Below are 23,676 nucleotides of genomic sequence, written 5' to 3' on the forward strand. Positions count from 1 at the left end.
TGTGTGTTCTGAGAGTTCATGTGTGAACTGCAGCCAGTTTACCCTCCTCTTAACCCCCCCCCCCCCCCCAGTTGCAGTCAAAGAGCAGAGCTGTGGTCTGATTGGTGGAAAAAAACATTTATGTACAAAACATGTCGACACAAAACTTCCTGTTTTTTTTTTTTTTTACAATGACACAAAGAGAAGACAAGGACGTCACAACTTAACAATCAGACATTCATCCATTAATAATCAACTGTAAAATCATGATCAATGTGACAACAGAGTGTAACAGCAGAGTACGTGTCCTAAATTTAAAGGACCATAGCACGGTTCTCTTCATTTAATCCGTGTCTTCCTGTGACTCCTTCAAAATAAAGGGATGTCAGTTAGTCAACCAAAGACTAGAAGGGTTTGAGAGTCCTGGCAGGATTCTCTATTTCACAAAAAATAAGAATTAGAGGTTGAAAAAAGTCTAATTCATAACTGAGTTCTTAGATGTTCCTCAAGACCCAGAGCATCAAGTTTTAGACTGTTTTCCTCTCCAGTCAACTCTTGGATGTCAGATTGTCCTTGAATGCATCAACAGGAAGAGTTTCCAAAGTGCTTCAGCTCTTTTAAAATATATATTAAAACACTTGGAGCTGCATCTTGACCATGACAGGAGCGACTGAGGTATGGTCCTTTAAAGGAACTGCGCTCCAGAAGAAAACTGACTCTGCTGTAAATGACAGGATTTTCACACTAAAAGCACAGGATCAGCAGTGCAGAGTGAGACTTCTGTAACTCTTCTCTAAATCTGAAGGAGGCCAGGAAACACCTGAGAGGACAGGTACTGAAGTAGAAAACCAAACATGGTGGCGTAGTCTGCAGCGTCCTGTCAGGTGCTCTGTGGATGTATGTTCTGCTCTTCATTCACACCACCTCACAAACTGTTGGCTCTAGTGCGTTTGGTCTGAAGCTACTGTTGATGTAAAACTGGCTCACAATGAGAAACAGCAGCCAGACAAAGCTTCTCCTCCTCTGACAGACGCTGCAGCAGCTGCTGGGTGGAGGTTTATTTATGCTTTGGAACAATTTGGCCTAAAACATCAATTTAAAAAGTGCTGGTGAACTTCATCAAAGAGTGGACTGATTGATCACTCAGATTGTCTTGAAGAGGGATGAAGCTGTGACTTCAACCACCAAACCATAAAACCACCAAACCATCAAACCATCAAACCATCGACCCATTAAACTATCAATCCGTCAAACCAAGCCACTGCTGAGACTAAACCGTCATGTTTCAGCAGGTCAGAGTCTCAGTCTAAAGACACGAGAAGTTTGACACCTACATCAAACTGATGTTAGCTCTACATTAAAGGAACAGTCCCGCATTTTACATCTACTTCCTGTCTGTCTTCTCCACAGACAGATGTTTCAGTTGGACACCAGTTTCGTCACACTGGAGTTCGCTGTCTGCCGGTGAGCGTGGAAGATCGAGTTTCAAGTCTCTGCCGGTTCATTTTTACAGAAACAAACAGAGACCAATGAAATGATCAGCAGGAAGTGAAGTGACGTCATCTGAAGTTTAGGGATTCACCTGCTCATCATTTTCTCCAACAATCAATCAGTCGTGTTATCCAGTAAAAATGTCCATCAAGGTGACCAACAGTCCAAAACCCACAGAGACTCAGATCCTGTGACACCAGGGACACACAGACACAAACACACACACACACACACACACAGACACACACACACACACACCTGCACAGGTACAGAACCAGCAGACAGCAGCAGAGACAGAAACAGATCCTCGACACACACCTCGGAGTCCAGAGCGAACACTTCCAGGTTCGTCTTTTCACCACCTGTGTGCTCATTCACGCCACCCTGTGGCCATGACATCACCTAGTGACATCACTCCACGGGCACGCCATCCACGCTCTCCTGGGAGATCTCAGAGTCCAGCGAGTAGCAGGAGCTGCCGTTGTCTTGAGTGTCCCTGTTGACCTCCTCAGAGAGCGTGGCGGCGCCGGCTGAGGCTCCACCCCCTCCGCCAGGCTCCGCAGTGCCCTCACAGAAGTGGGCGGAGGCCTGGAAGAGCTGGCTGCAGAGACGGTTGTAGCGGTGGTAGCGGGACGGTTTGCCGGTGTGGGTGTACATGTGCTCCTGCAGCTGGCTCTTGTGGGAGAAGCGCAGGCTGCAGACGGCGCAGGCGATCTTCCGTTTACGGGAGTGCAAGACAGCGGGGGTGGGGCTGCTCCCCCCTCCTCCTCCTCCCCGACTCCTCCTCAGCTCAGCGGCCAGCTGATTGGCCAGCGCCTGGCTCTGCCTCAGCGCCTCCTCCAGACATCCTGCGTCCAGCTGCTCCTGGCCACCCGGCGGCCCCTCCTCCACACCGGCGCGCAGCTCTCTGCCGTGTGACAGCCCCTCCATCAGACGGGCGGGGTCGAGGGCGTGGCTGAACAGGTGCTCCCGCAGGCCCTCTGGGGAAGAGCAGCGCTCTCCACAGCGGGGACACAGCAGGACCAGTGGCCGGTCTTTAAAGAGGAGACTCTGACTGGGACTGCTGCCCTGCGCTGGAGACGGAGACCCCGCCCCCGGACCCTCCTCCCCCTCGCCATCCTCCCCCTCCTCCTCCTCCACCCGCTCCTGCTTGATGCGAGTTGAGATGTCCGAGTCGTCTCCAGACGCCACTGAGCAGACGTTGCGTAGTGCTGAGGGCTGGCGGTCTGATGGGACCCCCTCCAGTCCAACGGTGAGGGACAGCTGCGAGTGGGACCGTCCCCCCCGGCCAGAGGAGCGCCCGTCCTCAGGGGCTCCACGGGACACGGTGGTGGTCTTGGGGACCCCGGGCCCGTCCTTGTTGGCCAGCTGGGATGAGATCTGGATGCCGTACAGGTTGGACATGCGTACCACGTCAGTGGTGGCGTCGGCGGCGCCCTCATCTGGTTTCCGGCACAGCTGGTAGGCATGAAGGAACTTGATGCCGTCCTGCAGCCGGCTCTGGTCCACCGGCTGTTTGGGACACATGCCGGTGTACATGATGTGCAGCAGGTAGCTGAAGACGTCTGGCTGGATGTCTGTGGGCTGGATCTTTATACACTCACTGGGGACAGACAGACACGAGACAGTAAGGACAGAGCGTTCTGCAGGATTCCTCGGGTCCAGGATCCAGGGTGTCACTTTTTAACACTTGGAAAAGCCCTGGACTGACCTGGACTGGTGGATGAAGATCATCTTGAAGTAGTTGGAGAAGGCGGCCAGCACGGCTCGGTGAGCTTTGAAGTAGACGTTTCCGATGGCGACGGTGCAGTCGCACAGGAAGCCGAACTCTCTCTGAACGTTGAGCTGCTGCAGCAGGAAGAGGCTGTGAGACGACACCTCCATGACCCGACCTGGAAGACAGACGCCGTCAACAGGAACCAAAGACCAGGTCCACCGCGTGGTCTCTGGGTTTGAGAAGCACACTGAGTCCACTCAGACCTGCCCCCTGCTGGTCAAAGGTCAAAGGTCCCGTGACTCACAAATTCATTCACTAATTATTAGACAATTAAACTCAAATGTTTATAAGGATAAAATGATGTCATTTTATATCCAAAAGGTCAAAGGTCAACTTGACTGTGACATCATAATGAACCTCAGGAAGTAGACTGACCATGTTTCCTGGGACTTGTTGCTTGTTGCTTGCTTGCTGCTTGTTGGTGGAGGAAACAACAGGTGGAGGTGACTCCAGTTTAATATTGAGTCTTATTGAATCTGTTGACGTTTGCTTCATTTCAAAGGACAAAAACATAGAATTTGTCTTTAAAGCGTTGATGCTGTAAAATAATGAGACTTTCAACTCTGTGTCAACTCTGTACAACAACATAACAACTATTATGTGTTCCGTCACTTTATATATTTGTTTTAAGTTTTCAATTATTCTGAAATATATTTAACATTTCTATCAGTTAACACTGAATTTAAATTGATCTCGTTGTCATTTAGTTTGTCGTTATTTGCTTTAATAGAAGAAAAAGTTATTTACATGTTGTAAAATAAAAACTGTTCTGAAAGGTTCTGGTTCATTGTGTGAGCAGAACCTCCAGAACCAGACCTGCTCTGGGTTCTCAGTCTGCGATCCAGATCATCATCAGACTCTCAGACTCAGATCTCAACACCTTCACTCCAGGACCCAGGAGAGAGCGTGACCCAAATATGTCAACCTCGGGTCTCGTTGACCCCCGGTCTCCTCTCAGAGTCCACACTGACTGTCTCCTCCACCCTCTGTCTCCTCCATCCTGTCTCCTCCATCCTCTGTCTCCTCCACCCTCTGTCTCCTCCATCTTCTGTCTCCTCCACCCTCTGTCTCCTCCACCCTCTGTCTCCTCCTTCTTCTGTCTCCTCCACCCTCTGTCTCCTCCATCCTGTCTCCTCCATCTTCTGTCTCCTCCACCCTCTGTCTCCTCCACCCTCTGTCTCCTCCACCCGCTGTCTCCTCCATCTTCTGTCTCCTCCACCCTCTGTCTCCTCCACCCTCTGTCTCCTCCATCTTCTGTCTCCTCCATCCTGTCTCCTCCATCCTCTGTCTCCTCCATCTTCTGTCTCCTCCACCCTCTGTCTCCTCCATCCTGTCTTCTCCACCCGCTGTCTCCTCCATCCTGTCTCCTCCATCCTCTGTCTCCTCCACCCTCTGTCTCCTCCATCTTCTGTCTCCTCCACCCTCTGTCTCCTCCATCCTGTCTCCTCCATCTTCTGTCTCCTCCATCCTGTCTCCTCCATCCTCTGTCTCCTCCATCCTCTGTCTCCTCCACCCGCTGTCTCCTCCATCCTCTGTCTTCTCCATCCTGTCTCCTCCATCCTGCCTCCTCCACCCTCTGTCTCCTCCATCCTGCCTCCTCCATCCTGCCTCCTCCACCCTCTGTCTCCTCCATCCTGTCTCCTCCATCCTGCCTCCTCCACCCTCTGTCTCCTCCATCCTGTCTCCTCCATCCTCTGTCTCCTCCACCCTCTGTCTCCTCCATCCTGTCTCCTCCACCCGCTGTCTCCTCCATCCTCTGTCTCCTCCACCCTCTGTCTCCTCCACCCGCTGTCTCCTCCATCCTGTCTCCTCCATCCTGCCTCCTCCACCCTCTGCCTCCTCCACCCGCTGTCTCCTCCATCCTCTGTCTTCTCCATCCTGTCTCCTCCGTCCTGTCTCCTCCATCCTGCCTCCTCCACCCGCTGTCTCCTCCATCCTGTCTCCTCCACCCTCTGCCTCCTCCATCCTGTCTCCTCCATCCTGTCTCCTCCACCCTCTGTCTCCTCCATCCTGGCTCCTCCATCCTGCCTCCTCCACCCTCTATCTCCTCCATCCTGTCTCCTCCATCCTGTCTCCTCCACCCTCTGTCTCCTCCATCCTGGCTCCTCCACCCTCTATCTCCTCCATCCTGTCTCCTCCATCCTGCCTCCTCCACCCTCTGTCTTCTCCATCCTGCCTCCTCCATCCTGCCTCCTCCACCCGCTGTCTCCTCCATCCTCTGTCTTCTCCATCCTGTCTCCTCCGTCCTGTCTCCTCCATCCTGCCTCCTCCACCCGCTGTCTCCTCCATCCTGTCTCCTCCACCCTCTGCCTCCTCCATCCTGTCTCCTCCACCCTCTGTCTCCTCCATCCTGGCTCCTCCATCCTGCCTCCTCCACCCTCTATCTCCTCCATCCTGTCTCCTCCATCCTGTCTCCTCCACCCTCTGTCTCCTCCATCCTGGCTCCTCCACCCTCTATCTCCTCCATCCTGTCTCCTCCATCCTGGCTCCTCCACCCTCTGTCTCCTCCATCCTGTCTCCTCCATCCTGCCTCCTCCACCCGCTGTCTCCTCCATCCTCTGTCTTCTCCATCCTGTCTCCTCCGTCCTGTCTCCTCCATCCTGCCTCCTCCACCCGCTGTCTCCTCCATCCTGTCTCCTCCACCCTCTGCCTCCTCCATCCTGTCTCCTCCATCCTGTCTCCTCCACCCTCTGTCTCCTCCATCCTGGCTCCTCCATCCTGCCTCCTCCACCCTCTATCTCCTCCATCCTGTCTCCTCCATCCTGTCTCCTCCACCCTCTGTCTCCTCCATCCTGGCTCCTCCACCCTCTATCTCCTCCATCCTGTCTCCTCCATCCTGTCTCCTCCACCCTCTATCTCCTCCATCCTGTCTCCTCCATCCTGCCTCCTCCACCCTCTATCTCCTCCATCCTGTCTCCTCCATCCTGCCTCCATCAACCTTGGGTCTCGTTGACCCCCGGTCTCCTCTCAGAGTCCACACTGATTGGCTCACTGACTGTCTCCTCCACCCTCTGTCTCCTCCACCCTCTGTCTCCTCCATCCTCTGTCTCCTCCACCCTGTCTCCTCCATCCTGCCTCCTCCACCCTCTGTCTCCTCCATCCTGCCTCCTCCATCCTGCCTCCTCCACCCTCTGTCTCCTCCATCCTGCCTCCTCCATCCTGCCTCCTCTATCCTGTCTCCTCCACCCTGTGTCTCCTCCACCTTCAGTAACACGCACGTCCTCGTTCAACCTGCACGAACAGAAGCGCGTGCACACGCACCTCGCCCTCTTTGTGTGCGTCGTGTACGCGCGCCGTGCACGCCGCCGTTAATCAGACTTACCGCAGAAATGTGCAGATTGTTCCAGGACCGGAGCCGATTTGTTACTGCAGAGGAGATCTCGGGAAAAGCCGCGTCACATCTCGCGAGAGGAAGGGTCAAAGGGGCTGGTCACGTGATCCCACTGTGTTACCGACCCACATGTGATCGATGATCAATAATCAATAACGGATTACAGACATAATGAGCCACGGAGCTGAACCATGGTCGCCATGTGATTATTACTGAATGATTTCATGATGATTTAAAGTTTATCACTGACGTCAAGTCAGAAACAGCTGATTTGTGCAATAATCTTATAACAACGAGTCTGTTTACATATTTACACAACCTCCACTTTATGATGGCTCACATCATATTATCAGCATGTTGTTGATTACTGACTTCTTATTGCATTGGTTGTGTGGTTTGTATTCATATATAAAGTGTCTACCTGCCTCTCTGTCTGCCTGTCTGTCTGTCTGTCTGTCTGTCTGTCTGCCTGCCTGCCTGTCTGTCTGCCTGTCTGTCTGTCTGCCTGCCTGTCTGTCTGCCTGTCTGTCTGTCTGTCTGTCTGCCTGTCTGTCTGCCTGCCTGTCTGCCTGCCTGTCTGTCTGCCTGTCTGTCTGTCTGTCTGCCTGCCTGTCTGTCTGCCTGTCTGTCTGTCTGCCTGTCTGTCTGACAGCTTAAAGAGTGTTGTTTGAATAGGAAAATGTTGTAGTAATGATGATGAAAACACGGAGGATCTTGTATTAATCAGCTGAGTGAGACTCACATTAGAATTCAACTGTGGAGAAGCAGGGCTGGAGTTTAAAGGTAAAGCTTCAGCTGGAAGTCACAGGCCAAAATAAATGATGTCCTGTTTGTTTTCTCTTCCAACACATGAAACCATCTCTTCACACAGAAAACACACTGTTCTAAACCTGAACACACGAACTGAGAAACAGCGAGGAAGTGTTGTAGTAAATGAAACCGAGTGAGATGTCGCTGCTTCATCAGATCTCTGATCTGAGTCTCTTTAGGTTTCTGAAAATCAGCTCAGAGTGAGACCTCTCATTAGTTCCTCCTCTCTGAAAGATCCGGTTGGCACGCGGCCTCGAGTCACCCCGTGAAGTTAGTCTGAAAATAACACGCGACACTTCCTGTTAAGATTTTCATAATAATAGTCATACCTATATATCGTTTGTAAGGTGTGGCATAATAAATATTCCCTTTGAAGTTGTAATTGATAAGTTATAATGGGTGTTAATACTGGGTGGTTTCAGGCTTGTTTCCTTAGTAATTAAACAAACACAACCTTTCATCAAAATGAGTTCAAATACAAAGTGAGTCAGTTCACTCAGTTAAAAGAAATAATTGTAAATATTAAGTTTTAATTTTGAAGCAAATTACAGGATGACTTGAAAAGACCCCCCACATCCCCAGACGTAATTACAAAACCTGGTGAAAATTGAATTCAAACACAGCGCAGTCTGTCTCAATAACACTTCAGTTTATTGTACAGGACGAATTTCCTTCTGGAAAATACAGAAGGGAATGTAAATATTGTAGATATTTCTGATTGGGAAATATGTATATACAATAACCTCTTTTTTTAAATGTGTAATTTACCAACATATCACTGTTAAGATACTGACAAGTTATTTGTGATACCACAGGTAGGTATAAAAAAAATAAATAAAAATAGAAATACACATACAGAGATATTATGTGTAAACTTGTTACCAGAGAGCGAAAAGGCCTGTTTTCTCTGTTACTTTTCTGATTCTTCTGCGTCTTTTATCAGTTAATTCTCAAGAAAACAAACTATATTTCTATATCCCGTTTCAAACCGCTCTGCAGTAGGCTCTTATTTTGCAGGGCAGTATTTTGACCGGAAGTCCCTTCTTTCTTCTTCTTCGGATTTCCTTGCTGTGTACACTTTGACATAGCGGCAGTCTGTGCGGAAGTTCTTTCATCCTGCAGGAGGAGAAGAAGAAGAGACTTCTCCTTCGCCTCCTCTCCCCGCCTGAACACAACAAACCTCCGGACAGGAGCCTCCGCGGCCCCGGGAACATTCACACACCCGCCGCCGACTGCAGCAGCTCCTCCGCCGGCCTCCAGTACCCACGGTGAGTCGACGGCTTTCTGCCCGGACCTTAGAGCCGTCTGGCCGAGAAATCTAAAAAAAAAAAAAGCCTCCGCGGCCTGCTGCTGTAGGTGCTAGCTGAATGCGGGCGGCAGTGCGGGGGTGGCGGGGCTGTTTGCGGGAGAGATATCGTTGAGTCGTCATTCACCAGCGTTTACAGAAACAACATCCGGCCTGGCCCTTCAAAATAAAATAATCGAGTAACGAAGGTAGAGGGTCAGGTAGATGAAGTCGTCTCCTTTACAGTCCAGGTCTTGTCTACATGAAATTGAATTTGCTCTGTGTCGGTTTGAAGACGCCCCACGACCTGATTCCATTTTTTAAAAATACTCCTCGAGATTTTCTTGTTTTATTTTGGAGGTGTATCCACGGTAACTTCCGGTGTGGTCGATGCTAACAGCAGCTAGCTTAGCACGGCTAACCGCCGCGGAGCAGTGATCTCCATTTTAGCTCGTCAGCGCGGCCTCTCCCTCAGCTCTGCCCCAACCAGTCTCCCCTCTTCAGCGGTCTCCCTCACCGCTCCTCTCCGCCTGTCGCTGGGCCTCTAACGGCGGGTTTCTCGGTGACTGACGGAATGAACGCGTCCCCGGCGGCCCAGCTGCGGGGGCGGGCGACGAGCTGACGGTAAACCGACTCACTGTGACGGATCAGCTCTTGTTCTGCACCTTTTTAGAACGGAGTCTGGTGTGGAGTTACACTGCCAGCACCGACAGACACAGATGTTAGTGCAGATGTGAAGTTTCACACATTAAAGCGAACAGTTTAAAGCAGAGTCCCGGTGGTGAAGTGTCCTTCATGGAGCTGCAGCTGTCAGTCAGCCCAGGTTCACAGCTGATGCTCGGTAAAGTAATTTAATGAAACGGGGTCAACCATTCTCAGGTTCCAGCGTCACAATGATACAGATTTGCTGCTGCAGTCATTTGAATCTCCACAGTTTTATGGACCAAACAGTGAAACACTACAAGTGTCTTAGTCTGACATCAAACTGGAGGAGAAGAAGACACAGACACAGTAAATGATGAGGACAGCAGGTACAGGTGTAGCAGCAGCAGGTACAGGTGTAACAGCAGGTACAGGTGTAGCAGCAGCAGGTACAGGTGTAACAGCAGGTACAGGTGTAGCAGCAGCAGGTACAGGTGTAGCAGCAGCAGGTACAGGTGTAGCAGCAGCAGGTACAGGTGTAACAGCAGGTACAGGTGTAGCAGCAGCAGGTACAGGTGTAACAGCAGGTACAGGTGTAGCAGCAGCAGGTACAGGTGTAACAGCAGGTACAGGTGTAGCAGTAGCAGGTACAGGTGTAACAGCAGGTACAGGTGTAGCAGCAGGTACAGGTGTAGCAGCAGCAGGTACAGGTGTAACAGCAGGTACAGGTGTAGCAGCAGGTACAGGTGTAGCAGCAGCAGGTACATGTGTAACAGCAGGTACAGGTGCAGCAGCTGGTGCAGGTGTAACAGCAGGTACAGGTGTAGCAGCAGGTACAGGTGTAGCAGCAGGAGGTACAGGTGCAGCAGCAGGTACATGTGTAACAGCAGGTACAGGTGTAGCAGCAGCAGGTACAGGTGTAGCAGCAGGTACAGGTGCAGCAGCAGGTGCAGGTGTAGCAGCAGCAGGTACAGGTGTAGCAGCAGGTACAGGTGTAGCAGCAGCAGGTACAGGTGTAGCAGCAGCTGGTACAGGTGTAGCAGCAGCTGGTACAGGTGTAGCAGCTGGTACAGGTGTAACAGCAGGTACAGGTGCAGCAGCTGGTACAGGTGTAGCAGCAGCAGGTACAGGTGTAGCAGCAGCAGGTACAGGTGTAGCAGCAGCAGGTACAGGTGTAACAGCAGCTGGTACAGGTGTAGCAGCAGGTACAGGTGTAGCAGCTGGTACAGGTGTAGCAGCAGCTGGTACAGGTGTAGCAGCTGGTACTGGTGTAGCAGCTGGTACAGGTGTAGCAGCAGCTGGTACAGGTGTAGCAGCAGGTACTGGTGTAGCAGCTGGTACAGGTGTAGCAGCAGGTACAGGTGTAGCAGCTGGTACTGGTGTAGCAGCTGGTACAGGTGTAACAGCAGGTACAGGTGTAACAGCAGCTGGTACAGGTGTAACAGCAGCTGGTACAGGTGTAGCAGCTGGTACAGGTGTAGCAGCAGCTGGTACAGGTGTAGCAGCTGGTACTGGTGTAGCAGCTGGTACAGGTGTAGCAGCAGGTACAGGTGTAGCAGCTGGTACTGGTGTAGCAGCTGGTACAGGTGTAACAGCAGGTGATGGAGATATTCAGTATCGGACTCAGATCACCAGGAGAAGTTGTGGACGACCAGGAGCCACAGGAGGAACCAGCTCGGAGACAGACATGAGATCTGTACAGAGTCCAGTTCACTTTACATTAACAATAATGTTATTTAAATCATTTAATTTAATTTAATTGGAACAATATTAGTTGTAAACAGGTACCAGCACACTGTGCTGCGAGGAAACACCAACACCAATTCATATTCCTGCAACTGATTTAATCAACACATGGTTGAGTTGTACTTGTTTTTACTGCTTTACTGTGGTTTAATTTACAGTGTCACATTCACGTTTTCAAAAAGTCAGAAGTCAGATAAATAGTGATGTTCCTCTGAAATGTGGTGGAGCAAAAGCATAAAATAGCATGAAATTGAAGTACATCTACACTCTTTGTAAATGGACTTCACTGTGTGTGTGTGTGTGTGTGTGTGTGTGTGTGTGTGTGTGTGTGTGTGTTGTGACAGAAACGCCTCAGGTCTGACAGATGAAGGTCAGGTGAACTGGAAACCAGATAACTGGTCCTGGGCTCCAGCAAAACAACGTATGAACAATGGAACCTGTAGAAACAGGACCTGAGAGCATCACTGACAGAAAGACAGTTTTTAGTGTCGATCATCGGTGGCAGCTGTGTGTGCGCGATCAGTTCACACCTTATCAAATCTGTGCAGCTGAGTGGTTTCAGTTTTCTGCAGGATGTCTCACAGTTAACACTCCATCATTAATCTCTTCCTCCATCTGTAGTTTCACAATGTGTTGGCAGTCGTGTTTTATAATGAGATGAAAAACTGATCGAGGTTTGTGTTGGGACTGTTGTTGTGAAATGACAGTTACAAATGAGTCACATCAAACGTTTATGTCAGTCTTTCAGTGTAAAATTTACATTTACAAGATTTACATACATTTATAAGAAACAGAAAATATGAAGGAAAACGATAAATGTAAGCGGATCCAGAAGAGTTTGTAAAACTGCTGAACTGTGTCCAACTAGGTTCACTGTTCTGCCCAGTCTGAAAAGCCCCGGTGTAGAAAGAGGTGGACTGAGTGCTGAGAAATCCCCTGAACTCTGAGGTAATTTGTGATGATAAAGTTTGATGAAACAGGATCAAAATGACTGGAGTCAGATCTCTTAATTATTCATGTCTGATCTTGATGAGTCATAACAGCACCGAGAGCTGGTTCTGCCCCGCTGAGCACAACCAGGCAAACGTTGTGAAATACTCTGCAACATAATAAGTCGACCACAGAGAAACCTCACAGCAGAAAGAATGCAGCCCTTTAATGTGTCTGTTCATGATTTCCTCTGTTGCCTGCAGGGCGATGGCGAGGCCGAGCCACAGCGATCACGTCCTCCAGCAGCTCAACAACCAGAGGGAGTGGGGCTTCCTGTGCGACTGCCTCATCGCCATTGGTGACATTTACTTCAGGGCGCACAAGGCTGTCCTGGCAGCCTGCAGCTCCTACTTCAGGATGATGTTCATCCGGGACCAGCAGGGGGCGGGCCGTCTGGACCTCAGCAACATGCAGATCAGCGCAGAGTGCTTCGACCTCATCCTGCAGCTCATGTATCTTGGACGCATCGTCGTGGGGAGCTACGAGTTCGACGAGCTCAAGGCTTCCATGGCGTACCTGCAGATGTACTATATCCCTGACTCGCTGGAGGATCTCAGGGACATCAGGAGCTCCAACCTCACCCCGTCCTCCTCAGCCTCCTCGTCATCCTCATCCAGTTCCTCCACTGGCCCTGCCGGTGGGAAAATGATGTTTGGAGTCCGCATGTATGAGCAGCAGAGGCCTGCTGCGCCAGAGGTGGAGCGTTTACCTAAACCTGCCAACAGCAGCACCACACGTCCAGCTGTTCCAGCAACCGTCACCAGGCCAGTGGTGGTGGCGGAGGAGGTGGGGAACACTCCTCTGATGGTGGCACCACCGGCTGTGGATGGAGGAGTCGAGCAGCCGTGCGACTTGAGAAAGAGGTCCAGTGGTAGAAGTTCAACTCTCAAAGACCGTCCACGATTTGGCCGCACCTACACCTGTGACGACTGCGGCTTCGTCTTCAGCTGCGAGAAGCTTTTAATCGAGCACATCCTGACCTGCACTAACCGGAAGGCCTATCATCCTCCAAGAGGTAACGCCGAAGGTGACAACGACTCGAGTAAAGCTGAGAGCTCGGCATCTGAGAGCACAGAGGAACACAGGGTAGTCTGTAAAGGAGAGGAAGACTGGCCTGAGGCCAAGGCCGACTCCGACCTCACCATCAGGTCGGTGGCAGCCGGGACAGATGCCGAGCCCGGGTCGACCAGAAGCATCTCCATCAAGACAGAACCAGAAGAAAACATGTTCCCTGAGATCGAGGTGGTCCGTGTCGGTGAGCACACAACCAGAGACTGTAGCACACGGTTCAGCGATGTCACACGTAAAGACATGCCGAGGGAGAAAACGGGATCGGACCGTGAACCAGAGCCCGGTGTCTCAGGTGTGGAGAACAGCAGCGAGCCTTTCGAAGGCCACATGTCCAGCAGCGATGATTCTGGGATTCCTGCGAAGCTTCGTAAAGTCAAAGATGAGAAGCAGGACGCCGACTGTGCCCCTTGTGAACTGTGTGGTGCTTTGTTAACAGAGGAGGACAAGTCAGCCCACTACCTGTCCAACCACATGGGTCATATATGTGCCTGTGGACGGTGTGGCCAGGTGCTCATCAAAGGCCGGCAGCTCCAGGAGCATGCAGAGCGCTGTGGAGAATCCCACGGCGGTGAGTCGGACTCCCACGGGGAGGACGAGGCGTCCCTGCTGGAGGAGCCGCAGGGCATGGAGGAGGGCCTGCTGGAAGCCGCTGACCTGGCCTGCCCTCACTGCGGTCTGCTGTTCCAGAACGAGAGCCTGGCGCTGGAGCACGCCTTGTCCTGCCACGACCAGGAGCTGTTCCGCCCGGTTCTCCTGGAGGAGGGCAGCGAACCAGATCACCGCCGCAAACACTTCTGCAGCATCTGTGGCAAAGGCTTCTACCAGCGCTGCCACCTGCGGGAACACTACACCGTCCACACCAAGGAGAAGCAGTTCACCTGCCAGACCTGCGGGAAGCAGTTCCTGCGGGAACGCCAGCTTAGGCTGCACACCGACATGCACAAAGGCATGGCACGCTACGTGTGCCCGGTCTGCGACCAGGGAACCTTCCTCAAACACGACCACGTCCGACACATGATCTCCCACCTGTCCGCCGGGGAAACCATCTGCCAGGTGTGTTTTCAGATCTTCCCCGGTGGAGAGCAGCTGGAGAAACACATGGACGTCCACCTGTACATCTGCGGCGTCTGTGGAGAGAAGTTCCGCCTCCGTAAAGACATGAGGAGCCACTATAACTCCAAGCACACCAGGAGACTATAGGAACGATCCAAACCATCCTCTGCATTTATACTAGTTTGTTACTTAAAAAGCCATAAATGTGAGAACAAATGTATGCACTTGAACCCCAAAAAGACAACTTTTTAATCTGCACTTTTTAAGTATATGCATAACCTAAACGGGCGTTCATACTGCGAGCAGCGGGGCTGGTGATTGGTGCTCTGGTACTTCGATGAGGTGACATGAAGTTAATATGGCTCAGAAAAACATGCATCACATTTTCACAGCTTTGATTTTATGAGACGTTTCCTCCTTGTCATTTGTCAGAATCAACGTCTGTAGATGAAACAATCACAAAAGGCGGGAAACGATTGAGTTTAGAAACCTGGCTGGCTGTTGTCACTGGTGGAGTTAGACACCCATCATAGCTAACCAGCTAAATAGGTAATGAGTTGTATACTATTGTTTAGAATATTTATAAAGAAGCTGGGTTTTTATACAGGTGATATATACATGATGTTTAGATTTCAGGTAATTTGGAACATCAAACAGAAAGAGATCTTTAGTTCCCACTGTCAAAAATTATTCTGTTTTTTAAAATTATTTTTTGCCTTAAAAAAAAAAAGTGACAGTGAGAGCCACAGTGAGAGGGGGGGGTGACATGCAGCAAAGGGCAAGGCAACAGGTCGGACTTGACCCGGGCTGCTGCAGTTAGGACTAAACTTTTATGGTACCAGGTGAACCACCTGAAATGATTCTTTAAGCTGTAAAGAAAATCCCAAAGACAAAGAGCAGATCTTCACACTGAGTCATAACCAGTTACTAAACTTAATGAGTAATGTCAAGTAACTCGTCTGTGAATCGACAAATCATTTTAGCACTAGAACGTACCAAAGTCATGTTGGCTGGTGGGGAGAGAGATGGGCCCACTGCTCAACAGAAACTCCCATCATTCCTCTCCACCCGCCTGGTTCACGATTGTGTTGCTCGCAGTGTGAACTCGTAGTCAGACGGGCAGTGAACTCCAAAACAAACCCTGACTGGTGCTGCAGGGACACACTCACTGTGGCTCCTGATCATGTAACAGTTTTATTACTGTTTTATTACTCTAGTACTGTGACCAGGGCAGGGGGTAGAGGCAGTGTGAGGAGTTGGTGGTTAAAGTCAGAAGGTGTTTGTGAAGAGGCCCAGTCTAGTTTGTTTCTGGAGTGAACTGCCTGTGGAGGAGGAGCACAGCGTCTCAGAGGAGGTCGACCTTCTCTAGCTTTGATGTCCCAGAATACTAAAGTCTCTGAAGACGAAACACGTTGAGTTCATGTGGTCGGTCAGTGCAGTCTGACCTCTGCTTCCTGATTCTTTGTTTTGTGAGTTTGATAACACACTGAGTCCTTCTCTTCACTCGCCGTCCAACATGCTCTGTGACCGGTGCCTTTACTGTAACAGTGGTGCACACTAGCAGCAGTGCACGTCGCTCAGTCTTTCTCCTTTCTGTCTTCTTCACAGTGATGCATGATGAGGGATGGACAGGCACAGGTAACGACCACCCCTTCAAGGTGAATCTGTAAAGGGCAGAAAGTTCAACAACAAAACACTAGAGGTGGTCTGCATGTTGGCACCCAGATGCCAGGCTGAGGTGTTTGATGCCTTATGAGTCATGTGACCGTAGTCGTGCTCCAGCGTCACAGGCTGTTACTCTACAACGTCACACCACAGGTCACCACAACGAGGTCCAGTCACGTCCAGCTCATCATAAAAATTAAACTATTAAATACGAAACCCCATAAACCAGTTAGAAAGAATCCTGAATTAGTACTGAACCAACCCAGACCATTTCAGAATCCACCTGAACCAGTTCCAAACTGACCAAACCAGTCTTACCCAGTTTGGAACCAGCCTAAACCATTTATAACCCAAACCAATTCAAAACCAGTCCAAACCAATTCAAAACCAGTCCAAACCAGTTCAAAACCAACGATAACCAATTCAGAAAAAAAACCTAGCCAGCCTAAACCAGTTTCAAACAGACCTGAACGAACCAAGGCATTTCAGATTCAGCTGAAACTGGTTCTGAACTAAACCAGTTCAAGTTACCTCATCCAAGATGAACCAGCCCAAACCAGTTCAGAATCAACCAAAGCCAGTTTAGGCCCATTCAAAAGCAACTCAGATGCGGCCCAGACCAGTTGAGAACATGGCCAAAATTTAAAATGAGGTAAATCAGATCTAAAGAAAACCAGTTTAGAATGAATCCTGAATGGATGGAAGGCCAACTACTCCCAAACTGAACCAAACCAACATTTAGTTGGTTCAGAACAAACTGAAACAACAAATCCAGCCTCTGGAAACCATCAACACAACAGTGTAGGTCCAGCACTGACCAGCCTAGAACCATCTTCACCAGGTTACAACCAGTCTAAACCAGTTTCAAACTAACCCACATGTTACAGAACCGACAGACCATTAAACCTAACCAGGTCAGAACCAGAGATGATGAATTTAACATGAGAGCAGTCAAAGACTCGTTCCCTGTGAAGTAACCATTGTCTGATTGGACCGTTACTGGGACAATCAGTGTTTTGAGGATGACACTGCTGAGGATCTGAGTCCACGTGGAGTCAGTCTGTAGACCAGTTTGACCTCTGAACTGCAAAAGTCTTAAACGCGTCTGGATCTGATGTGGGTTCAGAGCTGCCTGGAACAAACTGAAACCAGTTCAGAATCAAACTAAACCACTTAAATAAAACCCAGACTACTTCCAAAGGTCACTTCAAAACCCGCTCAAACAAATCCAGTCTAGCCCAGACCAGTTCAGAGCCCCCTTATCCAGTTCTGAAAGAAGCCTAAATGTACTGGACAGTTGCTGTGGTCTGTCATTAACCTGGATCACCTCAGGCTGAGTATCAGTTTGTTAAAATGTCCCTGTACCAGGAACTGGACCTGCAGACGGTCCAGGGAGTCGTCAGAGACAGAAACGTGCAGCTGTGTCAGGTCCATCAGCGGTCTGTGTTCAGGTCACTGAGTCTCTGATGTCTTTGGATAAACAGCCTTACTGAAACTCTTAATAAACCAAGTGAATTTCTGTTTGTGAACAAATGGCTCTGACTTGTTTTTATTTCTTTGACAGTGTTAAATGTCTAAATCTGGTCTGATCCCTCAAGTCCCACAAGATCTTCTCTGTTACTTGAACAAGATGCTAACCTGTGCTCTCACAGAATATGTTGGGCCCTGAGGAGAGACTGTTTACTGTGATGCGTCTGATTGGTTGAGCACCGTTTTAGTTTCCTACTGATTTAAATCAGTGTCACCCTGCAACAGGTACAACATCTGAAAAGATTCGTAACACTGAGGAAATAAAGTTCATTTTGAATGTTATTCTTCAATCAGCAGCTCTTGTCATCAGGTTAAAGTAAACTGACAGCTGTCATCATTGGTTACTTCACTGTTTCACAGTAAAAACCACCTCCGCCATCAGACACTGACCCTCACACCTTAACGTGGTGAGACACTACTTTTATTTTGAAGGTCTGAGTTGTGGATCTCAGTGCAAATGTTTGAACCATGCTTGTTTATTGATAGTTTTAGTATCAATACACTGTTTAAACCTCATTGGTCAGTGTGTCGCTGAGGTGTGTTCAGGTCAGGACAGTGTTTAGTACGAGCACTGAACAGTGACCTACAGAGACGAACATGTTCCTCAGTTTCCTTCATTCACAGAACAAACAGGAAGTGGACTCATAAAAGATGTTCACTGTTTGTCCACGTGGAGGCGTATGATGATGAAGATGACGATGATGATGATGACAATTTAACTGACACACCTGTGACCCTAATATAAACCAGGATGTAGTCCCGCCCACCTCCACCATCCAAACCAGATGATTGGACGCTGCTGCCGCCTCCCTCTCTGACTGACAGGTCTGTGGACAAAGAGACACAACGCTCATCAGTTCTGTCTCATTTCAGTTTTATTAACTTTATTTAAAACGGGACAGTGAACAGTAAAGCACCAGGATGATTCTCACCTGTTGTCTCTGGGCAGATAAACAACAGAGCACAAGTACCAGTAACAACATGATAACGCCACATAACAGTCTGTGTTGCCTCCTCTGTCTCATAGAGGGAGATAAACCACACAGTGACTCATAAAACAAACACACTGGTCAGTGACAGAAAATCATCACAGCTCAATAAAGTTTATTTTCAACAGGTATGAGTTAGTTTTATTGTGCGGCGCCTCAGGAGCTGGTGGTTAACAGTGTGTTTGGTGTTGTTGTTCAGGCCTGTGACCAGGAGGTGGCACAATAACACTACATGTACATCAGACCTGCACCAGTATGTAAGTAAATATGGATAAATGTGTTGAACCGGGTTTGACCTTTGACCTTCCCTGAAACACAGTGTGTATGTTAAGATTTAAATCAGTGGATCATGGAGGCTGAAGACAGAGGTCAATCCATGTCTTCACAGCCGCGTCTCAAACAGTCACTGTCTGCTCAGTGTCACAGCCTCAGTCACAGGACACAGTGTCACTGGGTCAACACTGGACGGTGATCCGGTGTGTTACTGTGAGGTTGTAGAAGCTGAGCAGATGTTTCCAGCTGTTTGATAGAGCGTAAAGACTGAAGACACATGGACACACTGACATAAAGTACAAGGATCTTTCCATCAGTAAAGATCAGTGATGGTTGGTGTTGTCTGGACCTGAACAGCAGGACTGTGTGTTCCAGTCCGTCAGCTTCCACACGTGGACTCACACACCCTCACATGGACACATCAGGGTAAAAATAAAACCAATAAAACAGAGTGTAGTTCAGGAGATGATGGATGAGAGGATTAACAGGAGGAGAGCCGCAGTCAGCAGGAAACCTTGTTAATCCATCAGACGGAGACACGTCCCTGTTCAAGGGTTTGATGGACCTCTGATCAGGTTCAGCCTCCATCAGCGGACCTGTGACAGTCCATCAGAGGTCAGACGTGTGGAGCAGGAGAAGATCTTCAGAGTCAGAAACCACCTCCAAACGTCCTTCATTTACATGTTGTGATGGATGAAGAAGGTGTAGATGAAGCTTTGTTCACAGATTACAGGTGTGTGGTTCAGCTTATCAGATGGTGGATAATTAAAGTGCTGCTTCTGTTTCAGGTGAAATCCTCAGACAGAGCTGAGAGTCACTGAGTTTCCTTCAGGAGCTTCATCTGACGTGGCCTCTGCTCATTTTAGAACAGCTACACTGGAGTGTAAGTGAACAGTGATATAAATTAAGTTTTTAAAGTAATGATTGACATCACAGGTCCATCAGTGCATCCTCAGAAAACAATGGCCACACTGTGTTGTTCTCTCTGCACATGTGCAGTATGTGTGAGACAATGACTGATCAGTGATTATATGACCTGCTCAGACTCACCTGACACCTGCAGCGGCAGTTTTTCAGGTTGGATGTAGTCGGTCTAAGTTGTGCATTAACACTGTAATAGATCAGTCCAGTGCACGAGCTGGTAACAACATTATCAACAGTTAAATCTGTTCATCTGTGTTTACCTCTGTTGGTGCAATGATTCGTCTCCATGTAAATTCACCTTGAACTAGATTGCTGCTCTCTGAGTCTTATCATGCCAAGTTTACACTCACACCCCTCCCTCGAGGGCTTGGGACCCAAGTGTAACACACTTCAGAGTGTGTCAGTGTGTGGGGGTCAAGGCCACCGTACAGAGGGTGAAGCCTCCGTGCTCAGGACTAACTTCCTGTTGGCGTGCTGCAGACTCTCAGTTTATTGTACCTCATTAAAACTTTGGCGTCTCTTCCTGCAGGTAACTCTCAGGTGGCGTTCTCGGCCTCACTCGTCACCACTACACACTCGACTACTCAGGGTCCTTTCAACACCGAGACCACACTGGTATTCAGGAAGGTGGTGACAAACATCGGCAACACGTGCAACCCCATGTCAGGTACGACCCACCTGTTCAGGTTCAGGACATCAGCAGTGAGCTGGGAGGCTCATGTTCGGATCTGAGGGAGTTTGGGAGAATTAAACACTGGTGCATCAGACGAGTCTGTTTTAAAGGGCAGAACTTTGCACTGATATCTGTCGACTTGACCTCGGAGGAGACACACGAGCGGCTTTAATGTCAGAAAAATGACCACATATGTGACCCAACTTGTCTCTGACAGAGTTCATTGTTTCTGTTTTCAGTTTAACAATAGGAAATACCGACAATATTTCATTTAAAATGTGTTCTGTGAGACAACAGAAAGCTTCACGAAAAAAATCATGTTTTATTTTCTGTACTTGTTTAAGTGTAGCTGCAGGTCTGGGCCCAGAAAACATTCCTCAGGATGTGAAGTAAATGAGACTGAAGTGGCTCCTCTTCCTTCCTGTGCTCATCAGACAGGAAGTTTTTATCCAGCATCACATTCCTGCCCCACAGAACCTGGACGAACAGAGTCCGTCAGCAGGAGAGGGGACAGGTGAGTCCTGACCTGCTCTCACTGTTACATCATCAGCTTTACCTCTCATTAAACCAAACCTCCTCTGAAATCCTCCTGTGGTTCATGTCTCTGAACAAACAGAGACACTGTGAGAAATATCAAGTGTGTGTGTGTGTGTGTGTGTGTGTTTAATGGGATTTAAGAGGTAAAAACCTTTGACCAAACTTTAATATGAAGCCGTTTTTCAGTAAGACTTGATTTATGGGAGAACATGAAGGATCGGGTAAATATTAACATTTTTAACAAAATGAGAGCAGACATTCTCTGAAAAAGTAATTTATTATTATGAGAGTAATAATAAAAGAACATGATATTTGGTGTCAGGTCTCTAGAATCCAGGATGTCTCCTTGTTTCCAAGACATTTATTATAATAATATTATAATAAATAATAAATATCATAATACATTATAATAATATTATAATAAATGTCTACATGAGCAGATCAACTAAACAGTCCCAAAGCCTCAGACAATAACAGAACTGATCAGAACAGAACAGAAGATCGATCACAAAGAAATTCACCAAAGAATGTTGTAAATTAAAGTCAAACCTGTGTGAAGTGTCACAGTGACCACCACCAGTCTCTTTCACTCCTGCATCCCGGACCCGGGAGAGTCCGCTTCCGTCCACCCGACATCAGCCGCCGCTCCCCGGCCCGCCGCGGCCCGGTGTGTCGGGAGGTTGGACGGATCCTCCGCGGTGACAGGGGGCGGCTCGGCGGTGGTCAGAGCCGGGGAGGTGAAGCCTCGTCCGGCCTGACGGCGCTCGGCCGGGCCGGCGGAGAGGTCCGGTGGCTCATCAGCAGAGTGCCGAGGGGGGGCTCCCACAGAGCCGGCACTCTGACCTTCAGCAGGTGCAGGATCACCTGTGTCTACACCGGACCCGCGCAGCTCCGCAGCGCTGACGGAGCCCGTCTCGTTTCTGACGTCACTGTCCCTGATCCGAGCGTTGCTTTGATCAGAAGCGGTTTTATTCTGATGCGGTCCGTGACGTTTGACAGTGACGTCATCACTCACATCTGCCCTGGAGGTCGTGGCTCTCGGTTCCCCGGTCCGGGTCAGTCCGGGTCCGGGGGTGGGCTTCCAGATGAGGCTGTAGTAAAGCGCCAGGACGGCGGCAGCCAGAGACACGGACAGGACGTAGACCACCACGGTGGCCAGTCTCACCCACTTCTTGTTGGCTTTGGCCACCAGCTTCGCCTTCTTCTCCCCGGTGTAGGTGGCGGGTTTTCCCCGCTCCGCCGGGCCGAATCCCGGGGTCCAGTTCCGCGGGTCCCGCATGGTAACCCGGTGGTTTCTGGGCTGGTCTGGAGCCGGGGAGGACAGGTCCGGACTGTGTGAGGTCACTCACAGCCTCCCGGTCCCTCCGTCATCCACATCTGGACCCGCAGCTGGAGTCCGCAGGTTTATACTCAGGCTGCGTCAAGTTCCACTGAGTCAACACGGACCGGAAGCTCCAGAATTCCGTCTTCAAAGTAAAAGCATAAATACTGGCGACCCTGGAGCGCTGATTGCATCAAGATGTGTATGTGTGAAGCGAACACGTGTTAGTGTGTTGTTGTATATCACTTGTTGTGTTTGTCTCGACGCTGTGTAAATGCGTCATAAATATAGTTTCTGTCTCACCTGCTCAGGTGCAGCAGTGACTGTCAGTGCGAGACTTTACCTGTCAGTCAGTCTGATCATGTGACCTACAGTGAGTTGACATTTTTGTCTGATTCAAAGTTTTAGCCTTAATGTGATAACCACAGGAGAACAAACTGACCAATCAGGGCTCAGACAGCAGACAGGACAGACCAATCAGTGCTCAACAGTGATTTTATTTCTCTGCAGATTAAGGACATCATGTAATAATCTCATCTCCACCTCTGCATGAGGCTCTGACAGCTCCCTGTTTCACCTCTGACGTGTCTCAAACAGGAAGTGACTCTCAGACTAGCAGCGTCTGGAGAGCGAGGTCTGATTACAGGCACAGACGTGGAGCTGCAGTGAACCATGACACTCTGTGATGTAAGAGCTGTCTGTTCCAGGATTTTCCAGGATGAGTTAGAAACATTACAGGACATCAGATTAAATGACAACAGGAACATAAAACTAAATATCTGGTGCTTCACCCTGTGGACTGTTGGAATGGAATTCAAAAACACATCAGTTGTCAATCACCAGGACACTGACTCTGTTTCAATATCAGTCAGACATTTGCTGAAACCGTGGACCTTCATTCTTCTTCAGTCACTGAGCTCAGCATCAGCTGCTCTGAAAAATAATCACCCAGTGATGTTTGAAACCCCCCAAGGTGGTTCAACATCAGAGACACCTCTAGCATCAGTTCTGACCACAGGGGGCGCTGCTGTACAGCTGGTACAGAATGTTGTTTTTTACAACATATTAAACAACAGAGTAAAATCAATGCAGACAAATGTAACTGATAATAACATCTTGTCACATGTTTAACAAATTTAAATCTGTTTTCTGTTGCAGCAGACAGAATCCATGTTACACCAGGTCTGGGTTTTCAGACATCTCTGGGTTTTTACCTTGAGAGACACAAGAGAAGGAAACTCAATCAACATGGTTCAGGTCGACAGTTTAACCTGCAGGTTAACCACACGGTAACGACACCTCAGTGAAGTGTAATGGGAAATTTTGGTATAACTCATGTGTGCCTATTCAAAACTGTGTAACCAGTGACTGTGTGGATAGTTCTAATGAAGTTTTTGAACCTAACCTTTGTACATCCTTTATGATTGTGTGAAAGACCTCTGTGTGAACTGATGAAGAACACATGTAGACAATATATGTGGATGTCTTTGCCCTTCTCGTTGTGATAAGTGTGTTGTTCATACATTGCGTTGGGGGAGAGGCAAGCAGGTGAAGACTCAGCACAGAGACAATCCCGTGAGAGAGTATCG

At 49.2% G+C, this 23,676-nt stretch overlaps 3 protein-coding genes across 7 annotated transcripts; 1 reads left to right on the forward strand and 2 right to left on the reverse strand.

Moving 5' to 3' along the window:
• Positions 1 to 96: 96 nt before the first annotated feature.
• zbtb25 (zinc finger and BTB domain containing 25) lies at positions 97 to 8,293 on the reverse strand. Of its 2 annotated transcripts, none has more exons than XM_071467333.1 (3): positions 6,570 to 8,293; positions 3,182 to 3,362; positions 97 to 3,073 (listed from the first exon to the last, which is right to left on the reverse strand). In XM_071467333.1, exons 2-3 carry the CDS (start codon positions 3,352 to 3,354, stop codon positions 1,882 to 1,884), a joined length of 1,365 nt encoding a protein of 454 aa, XP_071323434.1. In that variant the 5' UTR covers positions 3,355 to 3,362; positions 6,570 to 8,293; the 3' UTR covers positions 97 to 1,881. The 2 variants fall into 2 exon arrangements, with proteins under 2 accessions (XP_071323434.1, XP_071323433.1); XM_071467332.1 differs by having other exon boundaries at positions 3,182 to 3,457.
• A 116-nt stretch (positions 8,294 to 8,409) lies between these two features.
• zbtb1 (zinc finger and BTB domain containing 1) lies at positions 8,410 to 16,248 on the forward strand. Of its 4 annotated transcripts, none has more exons than XM_071467316.1 (3): positions 8,410 to 8,656; positions 11,930 to 12,009; positions 12,255 to 16,248. In XM_071467316.1, exon 3 carries the CDS (start codon positions 12,259 to 12,261, stop codon positions 14,320 to 14,322), a length of 2,064 nt encoding a protein of 687 aa, XP_071323417.1. In that variant the 5' UTR covers positions 8,410 to 8,656; positions 11,930 to 12,009; positions 12,255 to 12,258; the 3' UTR covers positions 14,323 to 16,248. The 4 variants fall into 4 exon arrangements, with proteins under 4 accessions (XP_071323417.1, XP_071323415.1, XP_071323418.1 ...); XM_071467317.1 differs by lacking the exon at positions 8,410 to 8,656 and adding an exon at positions 9,107 to 9,297; XM_071467314.1 differs by lacking the exon at positions 11,930 to 12,009 and having other exon boundaries at positions 8,414 to 8,656.
• Positions 16,249 to 18,083: 1,835 nt separating this feature from the next.
• On the reverse strand, positions 18,084 to 23,622 carry LOC139612123 (putative transmembrane protein INAFM2). The gene is made up of 2 exons (XM_071467359.1): positions 21,316 to 23,622; positions 18,084 to 18,197 (listed from the first exon to the last, which is right to left on the reverse strand). Exon 1 carries the CDS (start codon positions 22,043 to 22,045, stop codon positions 21,353 to 21,355), a length of 693 nt encoding a protein of 230 aa, XP_071323460.1. The 5' UTR covers positions 22,046 to 23,622; the 3' UTR covers positions 18,084 to 18,197; positions 21,316 to 21,352.
• Positions 23,623 to 23,676: the final 54 nt, after the last annotated feature.

This window comes from Trachinotus anak, unplaced genomic scaffold (assembly GCF_046630095.1).
Source record: "Trachinotus anak isolate AG129_WGS33_773 ecotype Australia unplaced genomic scaffold, CSIRO_AGI_Tana_v1 ptg000031l, whole genome shotgun sequence".
Classification (NCBI taxonomy): domain Eukaryota; kingdom Metazoa; phylum Chordata; class Actinopteri; order Carangiformes; family Carangidae; genus Trachinotus; species Trachinotus anak.

Coding starts and splice junctions, on each gene's coding strand:
- zbtb25 (XM_071467333.1), bottom strand. CDS start 3,354: ATGGAGGTGTCGTCTCACAGCCTCTTCCTGCTGCAGCAGCTCAACGTT. Junction 3,074..3,181: donor ATCTTCATCCACCAGTCCAG/GTCAGTCCAGGG, acceptor GTCTGTCCCCAG/TGAGTGTATAAAGATCCAGC.
- zbtb1 (XM_071467316.1), top strand. CDS start 12,259: ATGGCGAGGCCGAGCCACAGCGATCACGTCCTCCAGCAGCTCAACAAC.
- LOC139612123 (XM_071467359.1), bottom strand. CDS start 22,045: ATGCGGGACCCGCGGAACTGGACCCCGGGATTCGGCCCGGCGGAGCGG.